Here is a 23089-nt window from a genome sequence, read left to right as displayed (position 1 = left end):
TTTCTGTCTTGCCTGTTCTCTTTATCACCTCCTGACTCTGGTGACTGGAAAACTAGTAACTGGATCTGGAAAGTAGATCTGGATAGGGAGGATCTACTTATGAATGACATGTCTCAGTAGTTTGTAGCTTGGTGGACACTTGTATTTACTGGACTCTCTACCACCAGAACCTCCATTTTCTAGGTCAGCCCACAGTAAGTATTACTCTTGCTTACTAACTGCAGCTCCCCTCTGAGTACTCTAATCCTTTTTGTTCCTCACATCCTTTACCAGCACAGTCAGATGGTTTTAATTTTTGTTAAAACCAGGTCAAAGAAGAATGTGAAAAACACAGATATACTTAGATAACTGGAAATGCTAAAATCAATTTGCTAATAGATGCAAACTGGATAGTATCCTATGAGACAACAAAATAAAATGTTTGGGCTCTCTTTTGTATAGAGAAGAAATCAATTCTATTAGACAAAATCATCTTCATTGCTCTTACTTTCCTACAAGTTAACTCTAACCCTAAAGAGATGTAAAATAGCCAAGTCAACAGAAAATTGGCCAAAGGTACAGTACACACCCCTACAAAATCAGATGACCACCAATGTCCACTACACAATGCCTAGGACTCCACTGACAGAACACCCAGGATCTCCTCTGCCCATTTCCAAGTCTTAAAACAACTCTCCCTGGTACCAGAAAATTATATACACAAAATAAATTATTAAAGTAAAAAAGATATAAATATATGTACACACTAATTATAATTACACAATAATCCAAATACAAATATTGAAGTAACTTGGAATCATATAAAATATAATATCAGGGCAGCCCTGGTGGCGCAGCGGTTTAGCGCCGCCTGCAGCCCAGAGCATGATCCTGGAGACCCAGGATCGAGTCCCGCATCGGGCTCCCTGCGTGGTGCCTGATTCTCCCTCTGCCTCTCTCTCTAGCTGTGTCTCTATGAATAAATAAATAAAATCTTTAAAAATATAAAAAAATAAAAAATATATAAAAAAATATAAAAAATATAATATCAGGTTAATTGGCTTTCTATCAAATTGTTTACATTTAAATTAAAATATTAAGAAAAAACAACAGAAGTCAAGATACACAGGACAACCAAGCAAAATCATCAGCCTCATAAGTATGCTTCAGGCAAGCCTAATTATGACAAAGGAAAAGTAAACATTAAGGATCGTACAATACAGACACATTCAGCAAGCAAATGTACAAGCAAATTGTACATTTGTAGAAATCATCTTGGAATCTCAAGGATTTCTGAACATTAGATTGGAAAAGATCTTCTCTCAACAGGAAGGCCATAAGAGGCCAAAACAGCTTACAAAGGTAAAGAGGAGAGGCCAAAAGAAAAGACTGGGCCCCGATATTTGCTGACAAAATCAGAGCCAATTCAAGCAGAGACCATAAAACCCCCCAATTTGGAAAAAGGCCAAAGAATGTCTCCAAATTAACAATTAGTAAATTAATACTGTATTCCAGATAAAGGACCAGCAAAACTAACAAGTAGAGAGAAAAGAGGAATCAGGGATATTGGTTCAACATGGTGGAATATCACAGAAGACAGGAAAAATATATAATCATCAATCAATCATTTAATCTGTACCATCCATCGAGCTGCAACAGTACCAAGCATATAACAAATGTCCAAGAGGAATTAACTGAATGAATTATGCTAGAAGACAGAGTGTCAGCAGTAGTCTAACAATGCTAAAAAATCCCTAATGATAGAAAGTAGATGAGATCAAATCTATGGAGAAATTACAGACTAAAAAAAGGGGGGGGGGATAGAAAAAGATTCTAAGAGCTATAAGCTTCTAGTCAAAAAGTCCAAAAATTATAGATAAGAAATATAGAAAACATCAGAATATAATAAAATATTTAAAAATAATAGATAAGAGTAATATTCTTATATAAATTGCCTTAGAACTGAATAATACAGAGAATAATTTAGATTCATTTTAATCACCTCACAAAATTAACTATATAGATTAAAATACTAGATCTTTGTAAAAACTCACAGAAAAGAGTCGTTAAAATAAAAAAGACTACATTATTCATTCTTGGCTTTGAGGGATGATAACACTTAAAGAACTAAACCAGTATCAAATTACTAAGAGTGTAAGTTTAAAATGTACAAAAGTGAAGGGCCTGGGTGGCTCAGGCAGTTAAGCATTTGCTTTCAGATCAGCTCATGATCCCAGGGTCCTGGAATGGAGCCCCAAGTCAGGGCTCCTGCTCAGTGGGGAGCCTGATTCTCCCTCTTCCTCTGCCTACACCCCCCCATTCATGCTCTTTCTCCCTCAAATAAAATCTTTTAAAAAATAAAATAAAATAAAATGTACAAAAGCTAGGATAAAATTAAACCATGTTTTATTTAGGCTTGCTTATGTAATATTTATTGTTAAGTCCTGAGTTTTCTCACACAATTAATTTAAAGGCAATTAAATAGCACGTGTCATAGTTAAATAAGACCAGGTCAAAAATGTATATGGATTATGGATCTTAAATTATATTAAATCAACTTTCTAAAACCTACTTTAATTATATATTTATATTAACCATTTTTAACTCAAATTTACTTAAAAGTATTATACATTAGGTTAAAATGACAAAATGATACATAATGCTTTAAAATAACTTTTATGCTAATTTCTTGGCTTGGGGTTTCCCAACAAGTATGAAATAATGAACTCCAACTCCTAGGAGACAAAGGTCTATGGATGAACTCTCAGGGGAGTTTTCCGCCCAAAACTAAGGTTGACAGTACAGTCTTCCCCTATTGGTGGGCAAGGCAGGTGTGAGTGTTTTAGATGAGGAGGCCCTTTTGCTGAATGATCTCTGTGGGGGCTTTAGTTCCATCTCCTCATCTCCATGTGCCTATATCCTATGTCACCTTGTAACCAACTCACATCCTGACCAACACAGCCAAGGCATCACTTACTCACTATTTGGGTTTTATGGTGCCTGCTCAGGTTTGGTCTTTGGATATTTTTTTGCTTTCCTGGAACTTATCTATGCATTTAATAATACAGGGATTTGGTTATACGGTTAAATTTTTGACTTGGCTCTATTTATCAATGATAGATGCTATTTAATTCTATTTAATTTCCTTTAACGTAACTACGTAAGAAAATTCATGAGTTGACATCAAATATCATATAATCAGACCCAAACAAAGCTTTATGTATAAAATATATAAACCAAAATTTCTGCATGCATTATAACTTATAGTATTTTTTAAACTCTAACATTTCAAACTTCAAAAAAAAATTATTTTTTATAACCTTCATATTTTATTTCTACATATTAAAGTAAGAAAAGATTTCAAGAAGTTATTTGCAAATGTTTATCAATAAATAACATTCTAGGCACAAGTTGTGTATTTTTGATATATAACAAGCTAAATTAGATACAATTATTACTCAATTTTCTCTGGTTAGCATTAATTTTGAAGTTCCAGGGCCATCTTAATGTGCAGTATAGAATTTTTAATGAGGCAAATACCTTCAGCACAACCCAGTGAAGATTTACTGGGTGGGTCTACAGAATCATAATTTGTCTCATTATTAGTTGTATGTTCTGTATCTACATTGCACTCAAACCCCAGTGCCCCTTAGATTCATGGTATTTAGACACTCATTATAGCATTAAATAACATATGACTAAGAATTTTTTTAAAAGAAAACACATAATGCTCAAAACTACTACTGTGGCTTGTAGGGTGCACCTGAGTGATCAATCAATCGAGTACTAGAACCATAAGCATTCTCCCTTGATCTCCACTAAAACCTGGCAAACTCACCAAATACACACTCACAAGCTCTCAAGATGCTTTCTTTTAAGGAAAAAAAATATATGTTTAGTGATTTTTTTTAAAAAATAGAAACAAAAAATATTTCTTAAATGAAAAAATAAACAGTATGAGATCTCTTTTTAGAATTACACTGTAGTAACCCTTCTCTAATCTCTAGAAGGTTTTGAGAAATATTTGAGAAATATTTGATTATTAAATATTAACATGGGGGGAAAAAAACACTCTTCAGAATCTAGTACTAGCTCTTCCAGGACTATGTCCTGGAAGTTTCCCAAGAAAACTTGGGTTTCAAGACATTATCTATAAGATATGTGCAATAAAACTTGCCTTGGTTCTCAGATATTTAACAGATCAAATGAAATATATGAAAGCAATTTAAAAACAATAAAATACACAAGCACGAATCTTCAATAATATCTGGCTGCAGGGAAAAAGGATGCTAGTATCCTATGTAAGAATTAAATTTGGCATATAAGATATTAGGTTAACAATATTAACACTATTCTCAAAGTTTAACTGTTCATCAATTTCTATCACATTTAAACACTAGCAGCTCTCTTCCCACCTCTGAGGTGCTCCAACCCAGGAGGTATACTAGTCTTTCTCTGACAGGCCCAGCGGAAAAGAAGGAAGCTGGGAACGGAGCACTACCAGCAAGGAAAGCTGGACTGCTGAACATGTGGCCCTTGAAGGGTGTAGCCAGGAAAAGGAAGATGCTCACACCCTGGCAGGTGGTCAACATCCTACCAGGCAGGCTGCAGTCAGGCTAAGCTCCAACATAGCAAAAGACCTGGCACTACCAGTCTCACCCAACAGGCAAACACGGTGGTGGCTATGGGGCTCATTCCTGAAGCTGGCTAAAGAACCAGGACAAGGGTGGGGGAGGTATGATTTTCTAAACCAAGCTAAGGATGGTAAGGATTCTGTAAAGACTCACTTCATTTGTGAAGACCCTCATTATAATTTAACTTGGGGGCTCTGGACTAAAAGCCTAAGCTATACCAAAATAATGCAAATTCTAATTTCTTCTTTTGTGTTGAGGTTCTAAAATGGTTCTAAAAATAACATACCCTGAAAGATAACCATGCAAGAACTCATAATCAGTCCCCTTCAGAAAGGGAAGCACTGATGCATTTTTAGATCCTTCCTCTAACAAATCAATGAGACCTAAGACCTACTCGGCTTTTATACTTCATTTTTCCTGTACAAAAGCTCTGTCTGCAGTAGGCTAAGTATACACATTGGGGAATATCATGGTAAATAAGAGAAAAAGACACACCTACAAATAATCACAATATAATTATAATCCCTATCGCAGGGGGAGGAAGCAAGTCACTAGGAGGCCCACCGGAAAGACTTAAGGAGCACCAGGAGGTAGAAAGATCCCACCTGGAAGTGAGAAGTGGTATTCCCAAGCAGAATACCACATGAAGACAGGAGGTGGTGAAAGCACCTGGAATGTGCTGGGCAAGGTGAGGAGCTCAGTGGGAAATAGCTTGGGGAATGGGGGAGCCTCCTGAAAAGCGAGGCCTAAAAGACAAAGAAGCCAAATTTCCAGAGTTGTAGATTTAGTATTACAGATTTTAGACTTCATTTTGTTGACAGTTAAAAGCTATCAAAAGATTTCATGGAAGTGAATTACAAAATATCACTATGAAAACAATGCTGGAAGGCAATGTGAAGATTACTTTGTATAGGAAGGAAACTGGAAGCAGAAAAAATAGTAGGACAATGGTTTAAGTAATCCAAGTAAAAAATGATGAAGCCTCAAGTTAATGGAAAAAAAGAAGAGGAACATTCAAAAACACTTAGAAGTTATTCATAATAGTAAATCAGGTATCTTTAAGTTATCTAACACACTAAGTTCTTATTACAAGATAAGGTACTTCATTACACCTCTTCTAAAAAAAATCAGAATGTAATTTGATTCTGGGCATTTAAGAAGGAAACAAAAATCATCAAGAGGTCAGATAAATCTTTCTGATAACTCAAAAAGCTTTAAAAGTATTAAGCCCCTTCCAAGTCTTTTAAAAATCAACTGCTTATAATAAAAATACTCATTAATTAATGTGTAAAGAGAAACATTAAATATCAAGTAATCCCAACCAAAATACAAAAGTATACAAGTATTTCAATCTAGCATCCTAAACAACTTCAAATTTCATCTTTGTATTCTAAAAAAGATAACAGGAAATGTTTTCTATAAACTGGTCGTTTCAGGACATTTAATTCTAACTTTTTCTTCTGTTGATAGAGCCTTCTTTTTTTCAGTTTTTGCCCAATCTTATTCTCAATCTCTAAAAGAGCATACATTTATATATATACTTCTGACAATTCAGTGCTTTAAAATTCAATCATTCTAGAACAGTAAGAACTTGTCTTTCTAGATGAGAACTTACTTTGCTTACCAGAAAGTGCAAACCAATAAAGTTTTAAGTAATGTAACCGCTTTTAAAGAAAAGTAGATAGATCACAAACTAAAATATTCCCTAATGTCAAAACTATCAAACAATCTAATTGCCTTTGATTTATCTGACTGTGCAACTTTTATTTCTGGTACAAACAGGCCAAATAAATGGGTTGCTAAAGTAATATACCAAGTTTCAGCTATATACTGGCAAATATTTAATAAAGATCAGAAGATTAACATTGTGACATTCTGAATAAATTATTTTATAGACAAATAAATATAATTTTAAATGACAAACAGAAGATTTTAATAGTCCCAACTCCAGCCATCCTGTGGACCTGTGTGTATGTGCCATATGAGCCATAACTATAAGCAGCTCCCTAGTCACATGAAATCAGACATTAAATTAACTTTCAAATAAAGTTCATTCCAACCAAGGGTAGAGAGTTTTCAAGTCTCCCCCCAAAAAAGAGTTTTGGAAAAGAGACTCTAATTGACAATGATTATTTCCATAAAATCGTTTCATGAATATTGAAGTAGTAGAGGCCAGTTTAATTAAGAATATAATTACTTTAAAATCTGAACCTGATTATTTTTTATTTCCTCCATACAAAAACTTTTCCTCTTTTAACAAAGAACCCTGAATTATATGACTTTAGTTAATAATTTAATCATCATATAAAATAAAGTTTGAAGTTTAGTTACCTATTAAACATACTATTTTTTTTACAACTTCTACTGTTACAAGATAGAGCCGTTTCTGTTTCAAAGAGTAAATAAAGCTATCCCAATACCATTATAATTTCTTATATGTAGCTTTGCTATCATACATAAAAAATAATCCTACACAAATTTTCCTGATGTTTCATTTCAACTTCCACACAGCCAATACATTTAAGCACCTACTAGAATGGCTGCTCCTACTGTGTCTCATACAGTAGGTGAGGCAAACAAGGCCCAAAGCAACCCCAGAGGAAGTACCGCAGCCCGTTTTACAGACATAGCCAGAAACACGCCTGGAGTCCCATGTCAGGAAGGGGAAGAGTCAGGACTTAAGTCAGGTATTCTAAATATCAAAGCTCACAATTTGTACATTATATTATTATGCAAATAAAGAGAAAATCTAGCGTTAGAGCAGAAATTTCTCATTTTTTGATAGATGGACAGAAAGACGGAAGTGCTATATAACAGTCCAATTCAACATATCACATCATCATGAAGTATACATGAACAAGTGATACCTTTTAAACACGGTTATTAAACAATAACAGCTACTGCTACTGAAATTATAATTTAGTTCCCCCTCCAATACGCAAACTGTACTAAGAACAGTGACCAAATTAGGACCACTTCAAAAACTAAATAATTTTTAATTCAAAATCTTTATAAACTCAAATAATTTGACATAAAATAAATGTATTTTTTCCTCAAATGCATTAATACATCTTTGAGATCTCATATGCCAAACTTCAATAAATCACTACAACCACGCCTTTTACAGTAGATTAACAATTCCAAAAGGAACCCTGAGCATAACAAAGCTACCAGAATCAAATGTTTTAAAAATAACCATTCTTATCCATGTTGTTTCTCTGTAAAACAATGAGTGCTCTCAAGTGGGGGAGGGCAGAGGAATTCTATTAATAAATTACTGAATGATTTTTTTTCTTGAAGGTGTTGGGAAAATCAAATTAACACATAACAATAGTTAGTGAGATATGACTCCATTTCTGTAATAAACCCCAAGATCAAAACGCACCCAAGGTAAATTTCCTTGCAAGGTTCCCAGCAGGAGTCTTCCTTTTTGTATGTGATTTCCTCTCACCCACAAAAACCAGGCCAAATACGCGCATGTGCCGCTAACACTAAGCAGCACTTCCTTATTCACTCATGTCCAACAATTTATGGATGATCAGTGGCAAAAACGAGCAAAAATAATGAAAGAATGCAATGAAAGCTCCCTGAGACCAAGCTGGACTTCCTACTCATTTCTGTGTCTCTCTCAGATGGAGGCCTGATACAAATTAGCCACTGGGGGGAAAAAGTCATCTGGTCATAAAATACAGTACAAGGTCACTTTTATGTAAGTTTGCCAAAAGGGACATAAACCAGGACAATTTCACACTGTGACACAGGATAGAAACATATTAAAGCAATCTCTGTTCCTCCTCCATTGTGCTGTCACAGTGCTCAGCTTTATAGGCCTTCCCAGCACCAGCACCGGGCTCTTCGCTTCCACCTGGTCAGTCTAATTAATTAAGAAAGGAAGTTACCTCAAATTCTGTACTTTTTGCTTTTATTATCAAGCACTTCGTTTGAAGTTATAGGAGTTAACCTCTTAATCCTACAGACTGTGTGCTATGTTCTGGACATTTGGGGATGTCTGGATAGCTTGGATAATTGGTCAGGATGTTGCTGTCGTTTATATTAAATTTTATGCCAAGACTTCAAATCAAAAGATAGGCATTAAGGTGAGTCACAATATAAAATTACTCCCAGAAACATCTTTGGTTTGTAAATTAATCTGTCACTGATTATATTTTTTCACTTTCATTAAATTGTTGAATTTTTGCCTTATAACATCTAAACTCAAAGTAAGATGTTAAAATATAATATGAAACAAATATATTCCTAACTCCTATCTAAACCCTGGCCAGCAGTTAGACCTTCAGAGTTCACGATGCAATCTGCTAACATCTTCTGACATCATCCCACATAATCTAGAGGTCTCTCTTGAGGCAGAATGGGAAGAGAAAACCACTCAACTGATCTGAGGTGTGACAGGAACAACAGTGCCACTGGCCCCAATATCCTCATACTCTGGTATTGATTGAGTGACCATGATAAAAACTGGAGAAATCATCTCCATCACAAAATACAAAACCCAGCAGATGCAACCTTTTTTATCAGAATTGAAGCAAACATTAAGCTGCAAGCATGGGATCTGGTTCAAACACACATGAATATACACAATGCTTGACACAATACATACAGGTGATTGAGAAATAAGATAAATTTGATAAACATTTAAGTGCTAATAATAAGTAAGAGTTCCAAGATAAAAGTCACCTTCTTACTAAAAAAAACTTTTTGTTTTATCAAAACCATTTACATTCTCCTACCCTTGAGTATATAAAGAATGGGAATAGTGAGGAGATGGTCCTAATAAAATAGAAACATGCACCATGGTAAGGAGAGAGAAGAAAGGCTTATTTAAGGCCCTTAAAAGGGCATGGTCAACCCCCCAGGCCTAAAATGTCCTGTTTGAATTAACATAGTGGTTTAATTAAAAACTAAGTAGAGAATTCTGCTTAATTTGATTTTCAATTCAAGCTCTGCATCCGCCCATGGCTAGTGGCCAATTTCCGCGTCTCGGCACAATATGCAAGGGGCTGTTTTAAAATCGATTGCCCAGGGGAATCAATGGGAGTATGGTGGAGCCATATGCCACTTAGGGACTCCACCAGACTTAGACATAGTAAAACAGCACCAGGAGGGTGGCCAAAGGAATAAAAAAGAAATTTAACTTAACCATATTTCAAGTTTGTCATTACTCAAATCATTGTGCTGAATCTACCAATTAGAAGGGTTTTCTAAGCCCTCTTCAATATCCCTTCAGAACTAGATGTGTCTAATGTAACCAATGAGCAAAGAGCTTTAAAGGATATACACAAAGGAAATCCGTGCTAGCCAGTTGTTTTAAGCATGTCAGTTTTAAACATGTCAATGACTGTCTGTGATACATTTGCCTCAATGAGGCAGCAGTTAAAGTCTGGGATACAGTCTACAACACTGTGTACAGTACTGTAGATCTTAACAAATGTTATGTAAAACCTGCCCAATATAAGATCTCCTAAGATCTTATATTAGAGAAAGGCATAACAATGAAAGGCTTAAGCGTATACTTTACCCATTTAAGACTTAACCATGCAATACTAATAACCCTTAGAACTTTCATGTAATTGATTTTAAAACTGAAAAATTGAGTATTTAAAATACATCACAATTACCTTAATTTTAAAGCTTTCTAAACAATTCTATGGGGCACTTGGGTGGCTCAGGGGTTGAGCATCAGCCTTCGGCTCAGGTCATGATCCCGGGGTCCTGGGATCAAGTCCCGCATCAGGCTCCCCACAGGGAGCTTGCTTCTCCCTCAGCCTATGTCACTGCCTCTGTGTCTCTCATGAATAAATAAATAAAATTTTTAAAAAATAAAAAATTAGACAATTCTAATAGGGTCTAGAATGTACCTTATCTTCAAGCAGGTTTGATTTTGCTTTAATCCATACCATTTCAAAATGGGAAAAGTAATTTGTAACCTTAAAATTGCTGAAGATAAAAAAAAATTGCTGAAGATAATATGTGAATAATTAAGAACTGACTGTGCCGTGTTCAGTTGCTTTCTGACAATCCCATAGAACATTTATTAGTGAAATGCATTAAGCTCTAGAATTATGGTACTAATAGTTAACATCTCCTGGGCCATGTGTTTTACAAAAATAATCTCTCATTTAATCCTTTAAATAATACAGTAAGGTAACGATCATTACTATACCATTTTACAGAAAAAGAACCTGAGGTCCAGATGAAAAAACTAGCCTAGCCCATGAGACTCTAAGGCAAATTTTCTCACCCTAGCACCCTCATTGACCATCTCTCTGCCACAGGCCCCTTCTCCTCAGTGCACAAAGAGCAGAATCATTCTGCCTCTTCTGCCTCCAGGCTACAGCCCCATCTCCCTTGCCTCCTCTAAATAGCTTTAAAGACCAAGTTCTTTCATTTGGTTCCTACAACTCCCAATCATTGTCCAACCACACAAGTCAGATAAATGGCAATCAACCATCCTGAGCTCTGTCTCCTTGCCCTCCTAGAAATTTCCATCCTTTACTGAGTTTGGAAATCACCTGGATTGGCTATATCCATTGTACCCTATAGTCCTCCAACACATCAGTCCCTCGGAGATCATGGAATGGAGCTGGTGATCTTGAGGGATTCTGAGGAGACTAACATAGTCAAAGATGTGCTTAGAAAAGAATATTCTTTTAAATGTGTATAAAGAAGTCAATCGGAGGACAAACATTGTATGGTCTCATTCATTTGGGGAATATAAAAAATAGTGAAAGGGAATAAAGGGGAAAGGAGAAAAAATGAGTGGGAAATATCAGAAAGGGAGACAGAACATGAAAGACTCTTAACTCTGAGAAACGAACTAGGGGTGGTGGAAAGGGAGGTGGGTAGGGGGTGGGGGTGACTGGGTGGCAGGCACTGAGGTGGGCACTTGATGGGACGAGCACTGGGTGTTATTCTGTATGTTAACAAATTGAACACCAATAAAAATAAATTTATTAAAAAATAATAATAAATGTGTATAAAGAGACTAGAAGTAAAAAACTAAGAAAGACTACTATACAGGTGTAGGTGTGACATGTCTTCAGTTACCTTCTTGTGTCCTTCCTCAAGCTGCTTCTCCCCTTGGACTTTAGTCTACAAGGGGGAACAAGAGAACAGTGACAGGTCACTGGGGTTTCTGTCTGTTTGTTTTTATTCTAGAGATAGTTGGTAATTCTGCTCCAGTTAAGTGTAGCCAATTCCCTCTTCTAGTTGGTTAGTTCATAACAATGGAAGAAAACAAGTTGGAGACAAGTCTACAACACACACTGTTTTTTAAAATAACCTGTTTAATTAATAATAACTAATAACTAGAATTTTATAAATTATAAAAAGTATAAATTAGATAGCTACATGTATACTACCAAATATGAAAATACACTTAACCCTGAGCTTTATCAATTGTTTTTGTACTTGGTAAGATTACACATGAGATTGAGATAGGATGAAAGAACAATATGCATATTTAAAGCAAACATCAACACAGCAATGTTAGTGACATATGTTGCCACACTGTTTAACAGGACCACGTGTATCATTGATTCAGTATGCTGATATCTCTACAAAACACAGTGTTTCACATATGTTTAAACTCTGACATGTATATTTATCTCTATACTTAAATAAATCAGTATACGTAAAAATCTTTTTCAAAAATCCTTTGTCAACTCCCTGTTATATATTACACAAAATCCAAACTGACTTGCAGAGCATTTGAGGCCTCCAGGATGTGACCCCAACAAGCTTTCATGTACCCTGATCCCTCAACTAATTCTCTATTCTATAGCTATGTGTCAGCCATTCCCTCAATCCAGTCAGAATCTATACCTTTGCTCAAGCTTGGAATTCCACACTCCAGAAAAAGCCTGCTCATCCTTCAAGTCTCAGCTCAAGTGCAGGCAGACTCCTCCTACAAAGCCCTCTCCAATCTCCTGGGCGAATCAAGACCTCCACTCCTTTCAGTGTCTCCCATCACAGCTGGCTGTATAAAAGTTCATCATACTGTGTCCTATTCGACTGCACCTCTTCTTTCTTCCTCTGTCTATCCCTTGAAGGCAGGAGTCCTGACTTTTCAATTTTGTCCCCAGCAAGGCCCTATAGTAGAATACTTAGTTCCTAGTAGGTACTTAGTAAAACTCTGTTAAATGAATATCCATCAAAAGCTTTGGCTCTAAAATTATACAAAAAAATCGCTTTCTCAAGTGTCTCCAATGCTCTCACTTCTTGATGTTCATTCTTTCTAGCCCTCTTTAACATAATATTTTAAGTTCCATTGTTCTAGAAACTGTCTTCCAGAAGATCACACTCCTTTTGTTCCCTTGCCTTCTGACAGGGCCTGCTCAGCAGTCTCCTTTGCTTCTTTCCTCTGCCAGGAGGCCATAGAGTCCTCCTTCCTGCTCCAGCCCCATTTGTCCTTGGCCACTTCATCCACTTGGTCAGCCTCAATAAACTCTCCACAGTGCTGACATGTGAAGAACACAACCACTTTGGGAAGGCTAAAAGTGACCCTGGGTTTTAGTACCAGTTCTGGAATTGTACATATGTGGTCCGTAGACAACTTAATAACATTTAATATATCTGGACCTCAGTTTTCTCCTTATAAAAGGAAGGTTTGCACTGAATCCCTTTCAGCAAAGCTCCTATAATTTTTTCAAGAACTCATAAACACTCAAAAGAGGTTTCTAAACTGAAACTACATAATTCTTTCACACTATACAGATGACCTAAATAATTTAAATACATCATGATAAAAAAAAAACAATTCCAATACATCAAAGCCAGTTTTCTCAATGTCAGATTTGTCTGCCAAACACAATGATCCATTCTGATCTCAGTACATTTACTATATGTGAAATCAACTCTGAATTTTCAAGTTCAAACTATTCAAGTATGGAATAGTATCTAGAAAGTAAAAGGGTGCATCAACTAAAACAACACTTTATCACCTCTCAGTGACTCTTTCCTGGCATCCTTCAATGCACAGATCTAAAAAATGCTGTACTTAAGGTTTAAAATTAGAAGACCTGTCAAAATGTGAGACTGAAAAATTTCATTCCTAAGTACCTATAAAAAGTTATATGAAATAAAAAGTAATAAAAATTCACAGTTTACAGTTTCCCTTGCCAAACTTATTGAATTGGCATTACAGTATTATTTAAGAATAAGATACAAAGGCATCCTTTCACTTCATATATCACAATACAAATAGAACTAACAACTAAAAAGGTGTAATGAGGGGATCCCTGGATGGCTCAGTGGTTTAGCGCCTCCCTTCGGCCCAGGGTGTGATCCTGGAGTCCCAGGATCAAGTCCCGGGATCATTGAGTCCTGCATTGGGCTCCCTGCTTGGAGCCTGCTTCTCACTCTGCCTGTGTGTCTCTGCCTCTGTGTGTGTGTGTGTCTTTTATGAATAAATAAATATTTTTTAAAAATAAAAATAAAAAGATGTAATGTATCTATAAATAAACTGTAACACCAAGAACTCATTTTGCCAAAAAGTATTAACTACTTAAATCTTTGTATTATTTTCCAAATGTTTACAGCAAAGACCTCCACAAGCTAAAAACAAAAACATCATTAAACATCATTCATTTCACTTTAAAATGTTATATTCAAAGACAGATGAAGCTACTGCCACTGATACAATATGGACTGATTGTTTAAGATGCTCTTGCAAAGTCTCCTATTTTGCTCACTTCTAACGTCCCATATTTACTAAGATCAGTAACTCACAGTATCTTGAGAACATGACTATCTAAAGGAGGACATCTGATTTTATAAATGCCACTCTCCAAAATACTGGATGTAAAATAACTTTTACATCAAGATATGTTTTAAGATTTTGAGAAGTTCATGTCCTGCTTTAAACTAAATGAGAGACCCTAAGAAAGGAAAAACAGCTATTTTATCAGCTTTATTCTCTACAAATACTCCACCAAGTTTGTATGTACTATAAAAACATTCAAAAGCCAGAAGATGATTTCTGCACTGTGGACACACAAAATCATTCAATATGCAATTTTATTAATATTATTAACACGATTAGTATTAATAAGATGTTGTTATTACTAATTAAACTTTTTATACTCCAGTCAAGTGGTTGTTCAAGCCTGCTTTTAGTAGCTCAACATGAATGACATGGACTTTTTTTTTTTGACATGGACTTCTTAATTCAACAAATTTAATTCCAAAATATGATTCACTTACCTTTTTCAGGCCAGCAAAACCTTCAGATTCCAGAAAGAAAAAGGCAAAGGGCATCAACACAAATAAACAAAGGTTGGAAAAGAGAGAAGCAAGATTCCACAAACCTATAAAGAGGTAACAAAAACAGAAGAAAGATCAGAGACAGGCCATGTCAAAAGAAATTACTATACTAAATTATTAGTCAAAGATCTATACTTTTTTTTTTAAAGATCTAGACTTTTTCATAATAAAAACATAAACTTCAAGAGAGTGACCTAACAAATCACCTAAACTTAGAAATGAGAAAATAATTACACATCCAAATTTCTGTAACTTTGTAAGTTGTACCTATTAGGAAATGCCAATATAGAAACTAGAAATATTTTTCCTCATGTTCTAAAACAAATTCACCAAAGATATGACAAATGCAGAGATCCAAAAACACAGTCTCTTTAGACATATGGCACCTGAATATTTAAATCAGTCACTAGCATTTATTGAGCACTTAATGCCAGATATTCTACTAGACATTTTACATGCATAATATCATTTAAGCCTAATAAAAACACTAAAGATAACAATTAGCATTTATCGAGTCCTTCTGTGCCAAGTACTATTCTGAGTGACTTACCAATGTTATACAAATGCCTCATAGTAATCCCACCACAAGACAGAGGCTGAGGTTGGTTATATAACTTAGGTAAGGTTGCAGAACCTGCCAGGGGCAGAGTTAATTCCTAGGATTTTTAAAAGCCACTATATCATAGAAGTTTCAGTAAGCGATTCTAAGTTGGAAAGAAAATGTAAGAGAGGCAGGCAAGTTCATATCACCTTTTCCCTTTCTGGCACATTCCGTACTCTTATAAAATCACAATAAAAAGCTACTAGGATGATAATAAAAATAGATTTAGATAAAGAAGACTTTAAGTTTGTCTTTGGGATTATATTTGGCCAAACATCTTACAAGTTTTAGAGGTAAAACATGCAAATTTAAAGACAATTTTTAAATTAATGCTTATAATATTTATAAAATCAAGAGTTAACGATAAAATCATGTTAAGCATAAATTCAATCTATCATATGCAATTATCATTCAGTGCTTTGGAAAACAGGCAACTGATGTGCTTTCATTGCCCTTATTTAGAAGATGCTGTTCCAAGGACAGGAGTTAGAGAAACAAAATACAAAACCCTCTGTGTTCACCATAAATATGGGATGAACAGTCTTATCAGTTTCAGCCATTCTAACAGGTGTACAGTGGCATTTCCTTACTGTCTTAATTTACATTTCCCTGATCAATAAAGAATGACATGAACATTTTCATGAACTTATCTGCCACCCATTTATATTTTCTTTGGTGAAGAGTCTCTTCAAGTCTGTTGCCCAGTGTCATTAGATTGTTTACTTATTGTTGAGTTTGGCAAGTTCTTTATATACTCTGAATACAAGTCCTCTATTAAATATATAATTTGCAGATGTTTTCTCTCCATCTGTAGGTTGTCTTTTCATCCTTTTAATAAGTATCTTTCAAAGAACAAAATTTCTTAATTTTGACAAAGTCCGATTTATCAATTTTTTCTTTTATAGATCATGCTTTAGACATCTTACCCAAGAAATTATGGTCTAGCCCAGTAACACTAAGACTTTCTCCTATGTTTCCTTCTATAAGGATTACATTTTAAGCTTTATATTTACATCTATGACCTCTCTGGGTCACCTTTTGAATATGGTGCCAGGTATGGACTGAAGTTCATATTCTCCCTTTGATTATCCAATTGCTCCAACACCATTTGTAGAAGAGAACACCCTTTTTCCACCAAACTGCCTTTGCACCTTCACTTAAAGTAAATTGACAATATATGTGTAGATATATTCCGGGATCTCTAATCTATCAAGTTGATCTATTTATCTTTTTTTTTTTTTTTTTTATTTGTGATAGTCACAGAGAGAGAGAGAGAATGAGGCAGAGACACAGGCAGAGGGAGAAGCAGGCTCCATGCACCGGGAGCCCGACGTGGGATTCGATCCCGGGTCTCCAGGATTGCGCCCTGGGCCAAAGGCAGGCGCCAAATCGCTGCGCCACCCAGGGATCCCTGATCTATTTATCTTTAGGCAGATACCACACCATCTTGACTACTATGCCTTAAAACAATCCTCAAGTTGGGTAGTAAGTTTTCCAATTTTGTTCTCTTTCAAAGTTGTTTTGGCTATTCTAAGTCCTTTGAATTCCAATCTGAATTTCAGGTCAGCTTTTCAATTTCTATCAAAAAAAAAAAAGAAAAGAAAAGAGGCCTGCTAGGATTTTGAATGAGATTGCACTGAATCAATAGACCAATCTGGGGAGAATTGACATCTTAACATTGTCTTCTAATCCATCAACACAGTGTATCTCTCCATTTATTGTGGCATTCTTTTATTTCTGTCAGCACTGTTTTATGTTTATAGTGTATAGTCTCACACATCCCTAAGCATCCTAAGCATATTTCTAATGCTACTGTATACAATTGGCATTTTTTTAATCAATGTCCAATTATTTGTTGCTAGTTTAGAGAAAGGCAATTGATTTTTGTATATTTATCATGTATCCTGCAACCCTACAAATTCATTTATTGTTTCTAATAGCATTTTAATAATAGGTCCCATCACAATATCTATATAGACAACCATATCATCTGTTAATAGAGACAGTTTCTCTTTTTCCTTTCCAACCTCAATGTCCTGTACTTTCTAAAATTCACCACAATAAAGTTGAATAGAAGTGATGAGAGGGGACATCCTTGCCCTGTTTCTATTCATAGATAAAAAGCATTCAGTCTGTCACTGTTAGGCACAATGTTACCTGTAGGGCTTTTATATATGCTTTTTATTAGGATGAAGAAATTCCCTTTCATGCATATTGTGCGAAGAGATTTTATCAAGAATGAATATTCAGTTTTTCTTCTGCTTTTTCTGCATGTATTCTGGTGACTTCTTTTTTAGTGTTTGAATATTGAAATTACATTCACTGATTTTTCAAAAGTCATACTGTATTATTCTTTTTTGTATAGTTATATTTGATTTTCTAAATTCTGTTTAGAATTTATGAAAATATGTTCATAAGAGATATTGGTCTGTAATTTTCTTTTCATGTAATGTCTGTCTAGTTCTGGAATCAGGGTAATGCTGGGCACCATGAATTAGGAATTATTCCTTCATTTCCAATTTTCTGAAAGAGCCTGTATAGAATTGGTATTGCTTCTTCCTTAAATATTTAGTAGAACTGACAGTCAAGTCTTCTTGGCCTACAGTTTTGTTTGTAGCATTTCTACAATATCTGAGAGACTTTAGTAGTTTTTGCCTTTCAATTTTTTCCATTTCTCTAAAGTGTGATATTGGCCTAAAGATGTTCACAATGTGCACTAATTATCCTTTTAATACCTGTAAAATCCATAATGATGTCATCTCTTTCATTCCTGATATTAGTAATTGCTGTCTCTTCTCTTTTTTGCTAATCAACCTGGCTGCACCTTTATCAGTTTTATTCATCTCACTTTCTCTGTATTTTTTCTGTTTTCTATTCCACTGATTCTCCTATCTTTTTTTATTTCCAATCTTCTTAATTTGGTATTCATTTGCTATCTTCTCCCTGGTTGTCATGCATTTTACCTGTGTATGTTATATAACTGTGGGCACTGATTTGAGACCTTTTTTATTTTCTAAAACATGCATTTTAGTGCTATAAATTTTCAAATCTTTTATTTTTGTTTTCATTTAATTAAAAGTATTTTCAAATTTCTCTTTTCATTTCTTCTTTGACCTACTATTTAGTTACCAAATAATTAAGGAATTTTCTTTTTTTTAGATTTTACTTATTTATTCATGAGAGACACAGAGAGAGGCAGAGACACAGGCAGAGGAAGAAGTAGGCTCCCCGGGGGGAGCCTGATGCAGGCCCCGATCCTGGGACCCCACAACCTGAGCCAAAGGCAGATGCTCAACCACTGAGCCCCTAACTGAGGAATTTTCTAACTATGTTTCTGTTAGTGATTTCCCATTTAATTTCACGGTCATTAAAGAACATATCTTATATATTTTGATGAATTAAGTCCTTCATTATTTATGCCTGGCAAAATCCACACCCTTTCCTAATAATAATATATACCTTTTCCAGTTTTCTTTTCATTAGAATCAGCATGTTATGCCTTTTTTCTTCTATTGCTCTAAACCTATTTGTGTCTTTATATTTAAAATGGATTTACTATAGGCAGCATATACTTGAGTCTTTTCATTCAATCTGATAATCTCTGTCCTTTTTTAGAAGTTTACTTTTAAGTCATCTCTAAACCCAATGTGGGGCTCCAACTCACAACCCTAAGATCAAGAGTTACATGCTCTTCTGACTGAGCCAGGCAGGAGCCCCTAATCCCTGTCTTTTACTTGGAATGTTTAGATCACCAATGTTTACTGGTATGGTCAGGTGTAAGTCTATTGATTTGCTCTTTGTTTTCTATTTGTCCCATTTATCTGCCCTTTTTCTTCTTTTTTCTGTGCTCCTCTGGATTAACTATTTTTTATGATTCCATTTAAAAATTTTTCTTATAGTTGCTTACTGATTATATCTCCTTGTTGAGCTACTTTAGTGTTATTTGCAGGTTTATCACATACACCTTAATTCATCACAATCTGCTTTCAAGTTATCACTTGAAATACTTCATGTACAGCATAAAAACCTTCCAATAGTGTATTTCTATCTTTCCTTCTGCCTCTGAGCATTGTTGTCATGCATTTTACCTGTGTATGTTATAAAATCACAGTACATTGTTACTATTTTTTTAAGCAGCCAATATCTTTTTAAAAGACTTATATAATAAAACCTTTTATATTTTACCACAAAATTCAGCCAATAACCTGAATGAGTCTGGAAGCACATTCTTCCTCAGGGCCTCCAATAAGGAATGCAACTTCATGAAAATATTCTTGTCTATCAATTCTGAATTTGTGTCAATTCAAAGCCAGTTTTAACTTATTTTTCTTCTCATTATGGGTTTTTCTTTCCTTTGTACTCAGCTGCAGACTCAAGGTAGGCAGAGTGTACCCCTAAAGATGTCCATATCTTAATCCCTGGAATCTGTGAAAGTGTTACATGGTCTATTAGTGTTCTAGGGCTGCTCTAACAACATACCACAAACTAGATGTCTTCCAACAACAAAAATTTGTTCCTTCACAGTTCTGGAGGCTATAAATCCAAAATCAAGGTATTAGTAGAGCCATATCCCTTCTGAAGGCTCTAGGGAAGAATCCTTCCTTGTCTCTTCTAATAGCTGCATTTCTGGTCTTATAGATGCATCTCTCCAATCTATACCTTTGTCTTCACATAGCCTACTTCAGGTGTGTCTGTGACTCTGTTTTATCCTCTTATAAGGACACTAGTATAAATTAGGGCCCATCCTAATCCAGTGTGACCTTATCTTAACTAATTACATCCACAAAAATATTATTCCCAAATTAAAGCCACATTCTGAGGTTCTAGATGGACCCGAACGGAGAGGGTTGGGCGAAAAAGAGGACCACTGTTCAACCCAGTATTAATGCCAAAAAGACCCCAGATATAACTAATAAGGTTATGGACCTTAATATAGGAAGACAGATATCTAAGATTAACCAGGTGGGTACAACCTACCCAATGAACCTTTAAAAGCAGAGAACTTTCTCCAGTTGAAGTCAGAGAGAAGCACTGGAAGGATAAATCAGGGAGGAACTCAACCCACTCTTGCTGGGGGTAGGGGGCTCACTTGAAAAACATAAGAGGTGGGCAGCCTCTAGGGCATAGACCAGCACCTGCAAGGCAACGGAGGGCTTCAGTCTTACAACCACAAAGAACCAAATTCAACCAATAAAATAAGCCTGGAAGCAAATTCTTCCCCAGAGCCTCCAATAAGAACGCAACCTCATGAAACCCTTCATTTCAGCTTTTTTTCCCCCCAAAAAAGAACATCAGTTCAATAGGATCCTACTAAGAGAAATGTTTAAAGTGAGATTATGATAGCCCATTAATTCTATCCAGCTGTAAAACAAGATGTTTCTCTGTGCAACTCTCTGTCTAGCATTCTGCCCAGAACCTCCAGCCACCTGGCCCCCTCAACTATAGCCTGTACCCCCATCCTCCCGGCAGCACCCTCAAGCTGTTGCAGGACTCATATAACCTGAACTGCTATTCTTCAGTGCCTATGTTTTCATGAAAACATAGTTGTTTTAGGTGAGAGGATAATATACAGTCTCTCTTACTTCATCTTGGCCAGACTACATGTAGCTTTTAAAGTGTTCCTCTACTGGGACACCTGGGTGGCTCAGCAGTTTAGCGCCTGCCTTCAGCCCAGGGAGTGGTCCTGGAGTCCTGGGATCAAGTCCCACATTGGGCTCCCTGCATGGAGCCTGCTTCTCTCTCTCTGCCTGTGTCTCTGCCTCTCCGTGTGTGTCTCTCATGAATAAATAAAATCTTTAAAAATAAATTAAATAAATAAATAAAGTGTTCCTCTACCAACACTTGAATACTGATTTTCTTAATTTTTCTTACTTCATATCTGAGCCTTTGTTTTTGATGAAACAATACGGGGACTGCTCTTGGCATAAAACACCATTGGCAGAGCACTCATTCTTTCCTCCCTGTACTCATGGATTTGTTAATCTTTAAAACTGTTTTCAACCTGTAGTTACCCACTGTTTGAAGTTGACTTCCCAAATATTTTTTTAAAGATTTTATTTATTTATTCATGAGACACACAGAGAGAGAGGCAGAGACACAGGCAGAGGAAGAAGCAGGCTCCCTGGAGGGAGCCTGATGCGGGACTCAATCCCAGGACCCTGGGATCACACTCTGAGCTGAAGGCAGACGCTCAACCACTGAGCCACCCAGGTGTCCCCCAAATCCTTATTGGTGTCCTTGCCCCTTTCTTAAATTGTTTCAACACACAACTCAACAACAAAATAAAGCCTAAACCTCAACTCCTACGTCTTTGTTTTCTCTTACTAGAAGAAATTGTTCCCTATTGTAAAATATCCATTCTCTTTACTCTCTTGCCCTAAATTCCTAAAATATAACTGCTCCAGTACACATTCTACAGTGGGCCTCTAGGATACTTTACAAAACCATCAAGCTTATTCTTTTTTCTCCCGTTTCTATACCCTCCCATTATATTCTTTGATACATTTAGAAAGTGCATTCTAATCAAATGATAGTGTCCTAGGGGCATGTAGGTGGTTCAGTTAGTTAAGCTTCTACCTTCAGCTCAGGTCATGATCCCAGGGTCCTAGCATCAAGCCCCCTGTCCAGCTCCCTGCTCAGCAGGGAGTCTCTTCTGCTTCTCCCTCTCCTTCTGCCCTTCTTCCCTGCTTGGTGTGCTCTCTCTCTTTCAGATAAATAAAATCTTTTTAAAAAGTGTCCTAAAAATATATTAAACATAATTATGAAATCCTTGCAAAGCCTCACTTTGTTAAGCTCCTATTACACTATTCAATACCTGCTACTTTCAATTTACACTCTGAAAGAAAAAAAGAAAACCATCTAGAAAAAAATGTACGAGTTTTAAATCTTCCCAAAGAATTGCTTTATTTATTTTTAAGATTTTATTTTATTTATTCATGAGAGACACAGAGAGAGAGAGGCAGAGATACAGGCAAAGGGAGGAGCAGGCTCCTTGTAGGGAGCCCAACGTGGGACTCCATCCTGGGTCTCCAGGATCACACCCTGGACTGAAGGTGGCGCTAAACCGCTGAGCCGCTGGGGCTGCCCCCCAAAGAATTGCTCTAAATTAAAAGGACCTTTCTTCCTGTTTCTAATGGTCTAAATAAAGATCTCTTTATTTTAACAAAATACTTAAAGCAGGGCAGACATACATTTGTAGGATTCTGAAATTAAGATTTGTTCAAAATAAGCAAAAGTTTACTATTTTAATGCACCAAGAATAAAAACAGAATTTTGGAGCAGAAAAGAACTTTGAGATCCCTTGTTCAATTCACTCAGAAACCAAACTTTTTTAAAAAAAGAAGTTAAATAAATGCACACAAATTCCATAACTTACAAATGATAGACAAGGGATTAGATCCAAGATCTTGTGCTATTTGTGTATTACTGTATGGATCTTACTTACACTTAACATTCTAGATGAAAAAGGTATATTTTGAATTTTGTCAATATTATCTGCTGAAAAAAAGCAATCAGTTTAATAAGATTTTACTAAAGGAAATGTTTAAACTGAGAATATGACAGCTTATTAATTCTATCCATCTGTGTAAAACAA

At 35.8% G+C, this 23089-nt stretch overlaps 1 protein-coding gene across 13 annotated transcripts in view; it reads right to left on the bottom strand.

The window, feature by feature from the left end:
- Positions 1 to 23089, bottom strand: part of LMBR1 (limb development membrane protein 1) — a 146423-nt gene that overhangs the window by 75271 nt on the left and 48063 nt on the right. For 9 of the 13 annotated variants that reach the window (XR_013353109.1, XR_013353108.1, XM_077849527.1 and 6 more), the window contains 2 exons: positions 14835 to 14938; positions 11679 to 11723 (listed from right to left, as the gene is read on the bottom strand). The exons of 1 other annotated variant lie outside the window; for it this stretch is intronic. Coding sequence is in view for 10 of the 12 variants with exons in the window: in XM_077849527.1 (XP_077705653.1) it covers positions 11679 to 11723; positions 14835 to 14938 (149 nt within the window). In the remaining 2 variants the exon portion in view is untranslated. The remainder of the gene's footprint in view (positions 1 to 11678; positions 11724 to 14834; positions 14939 to 23089) is intronic. 3 more of the 13 variants (XM_077849530.1, XM_077849525.1, XM_077849532.1) reach the window with 1 other exon arrangement.

Source organism: Canis aureus, chromosome 15 (assembly GCF_053574225.1).
Source record: "Canis aureus isolate CA01 chromosome 15, VMU_Caureus_v.1.0, whole genome shotgun sequence".
Lineage (NCBI taxonomy): Eukaryota > Metazoa > Chordata > Mammalia > Carnivora > Canidae > Canis > Canis aureus.
This window is presented reverse-complemented; position numbering and strand designations above follow the sequence as displayed.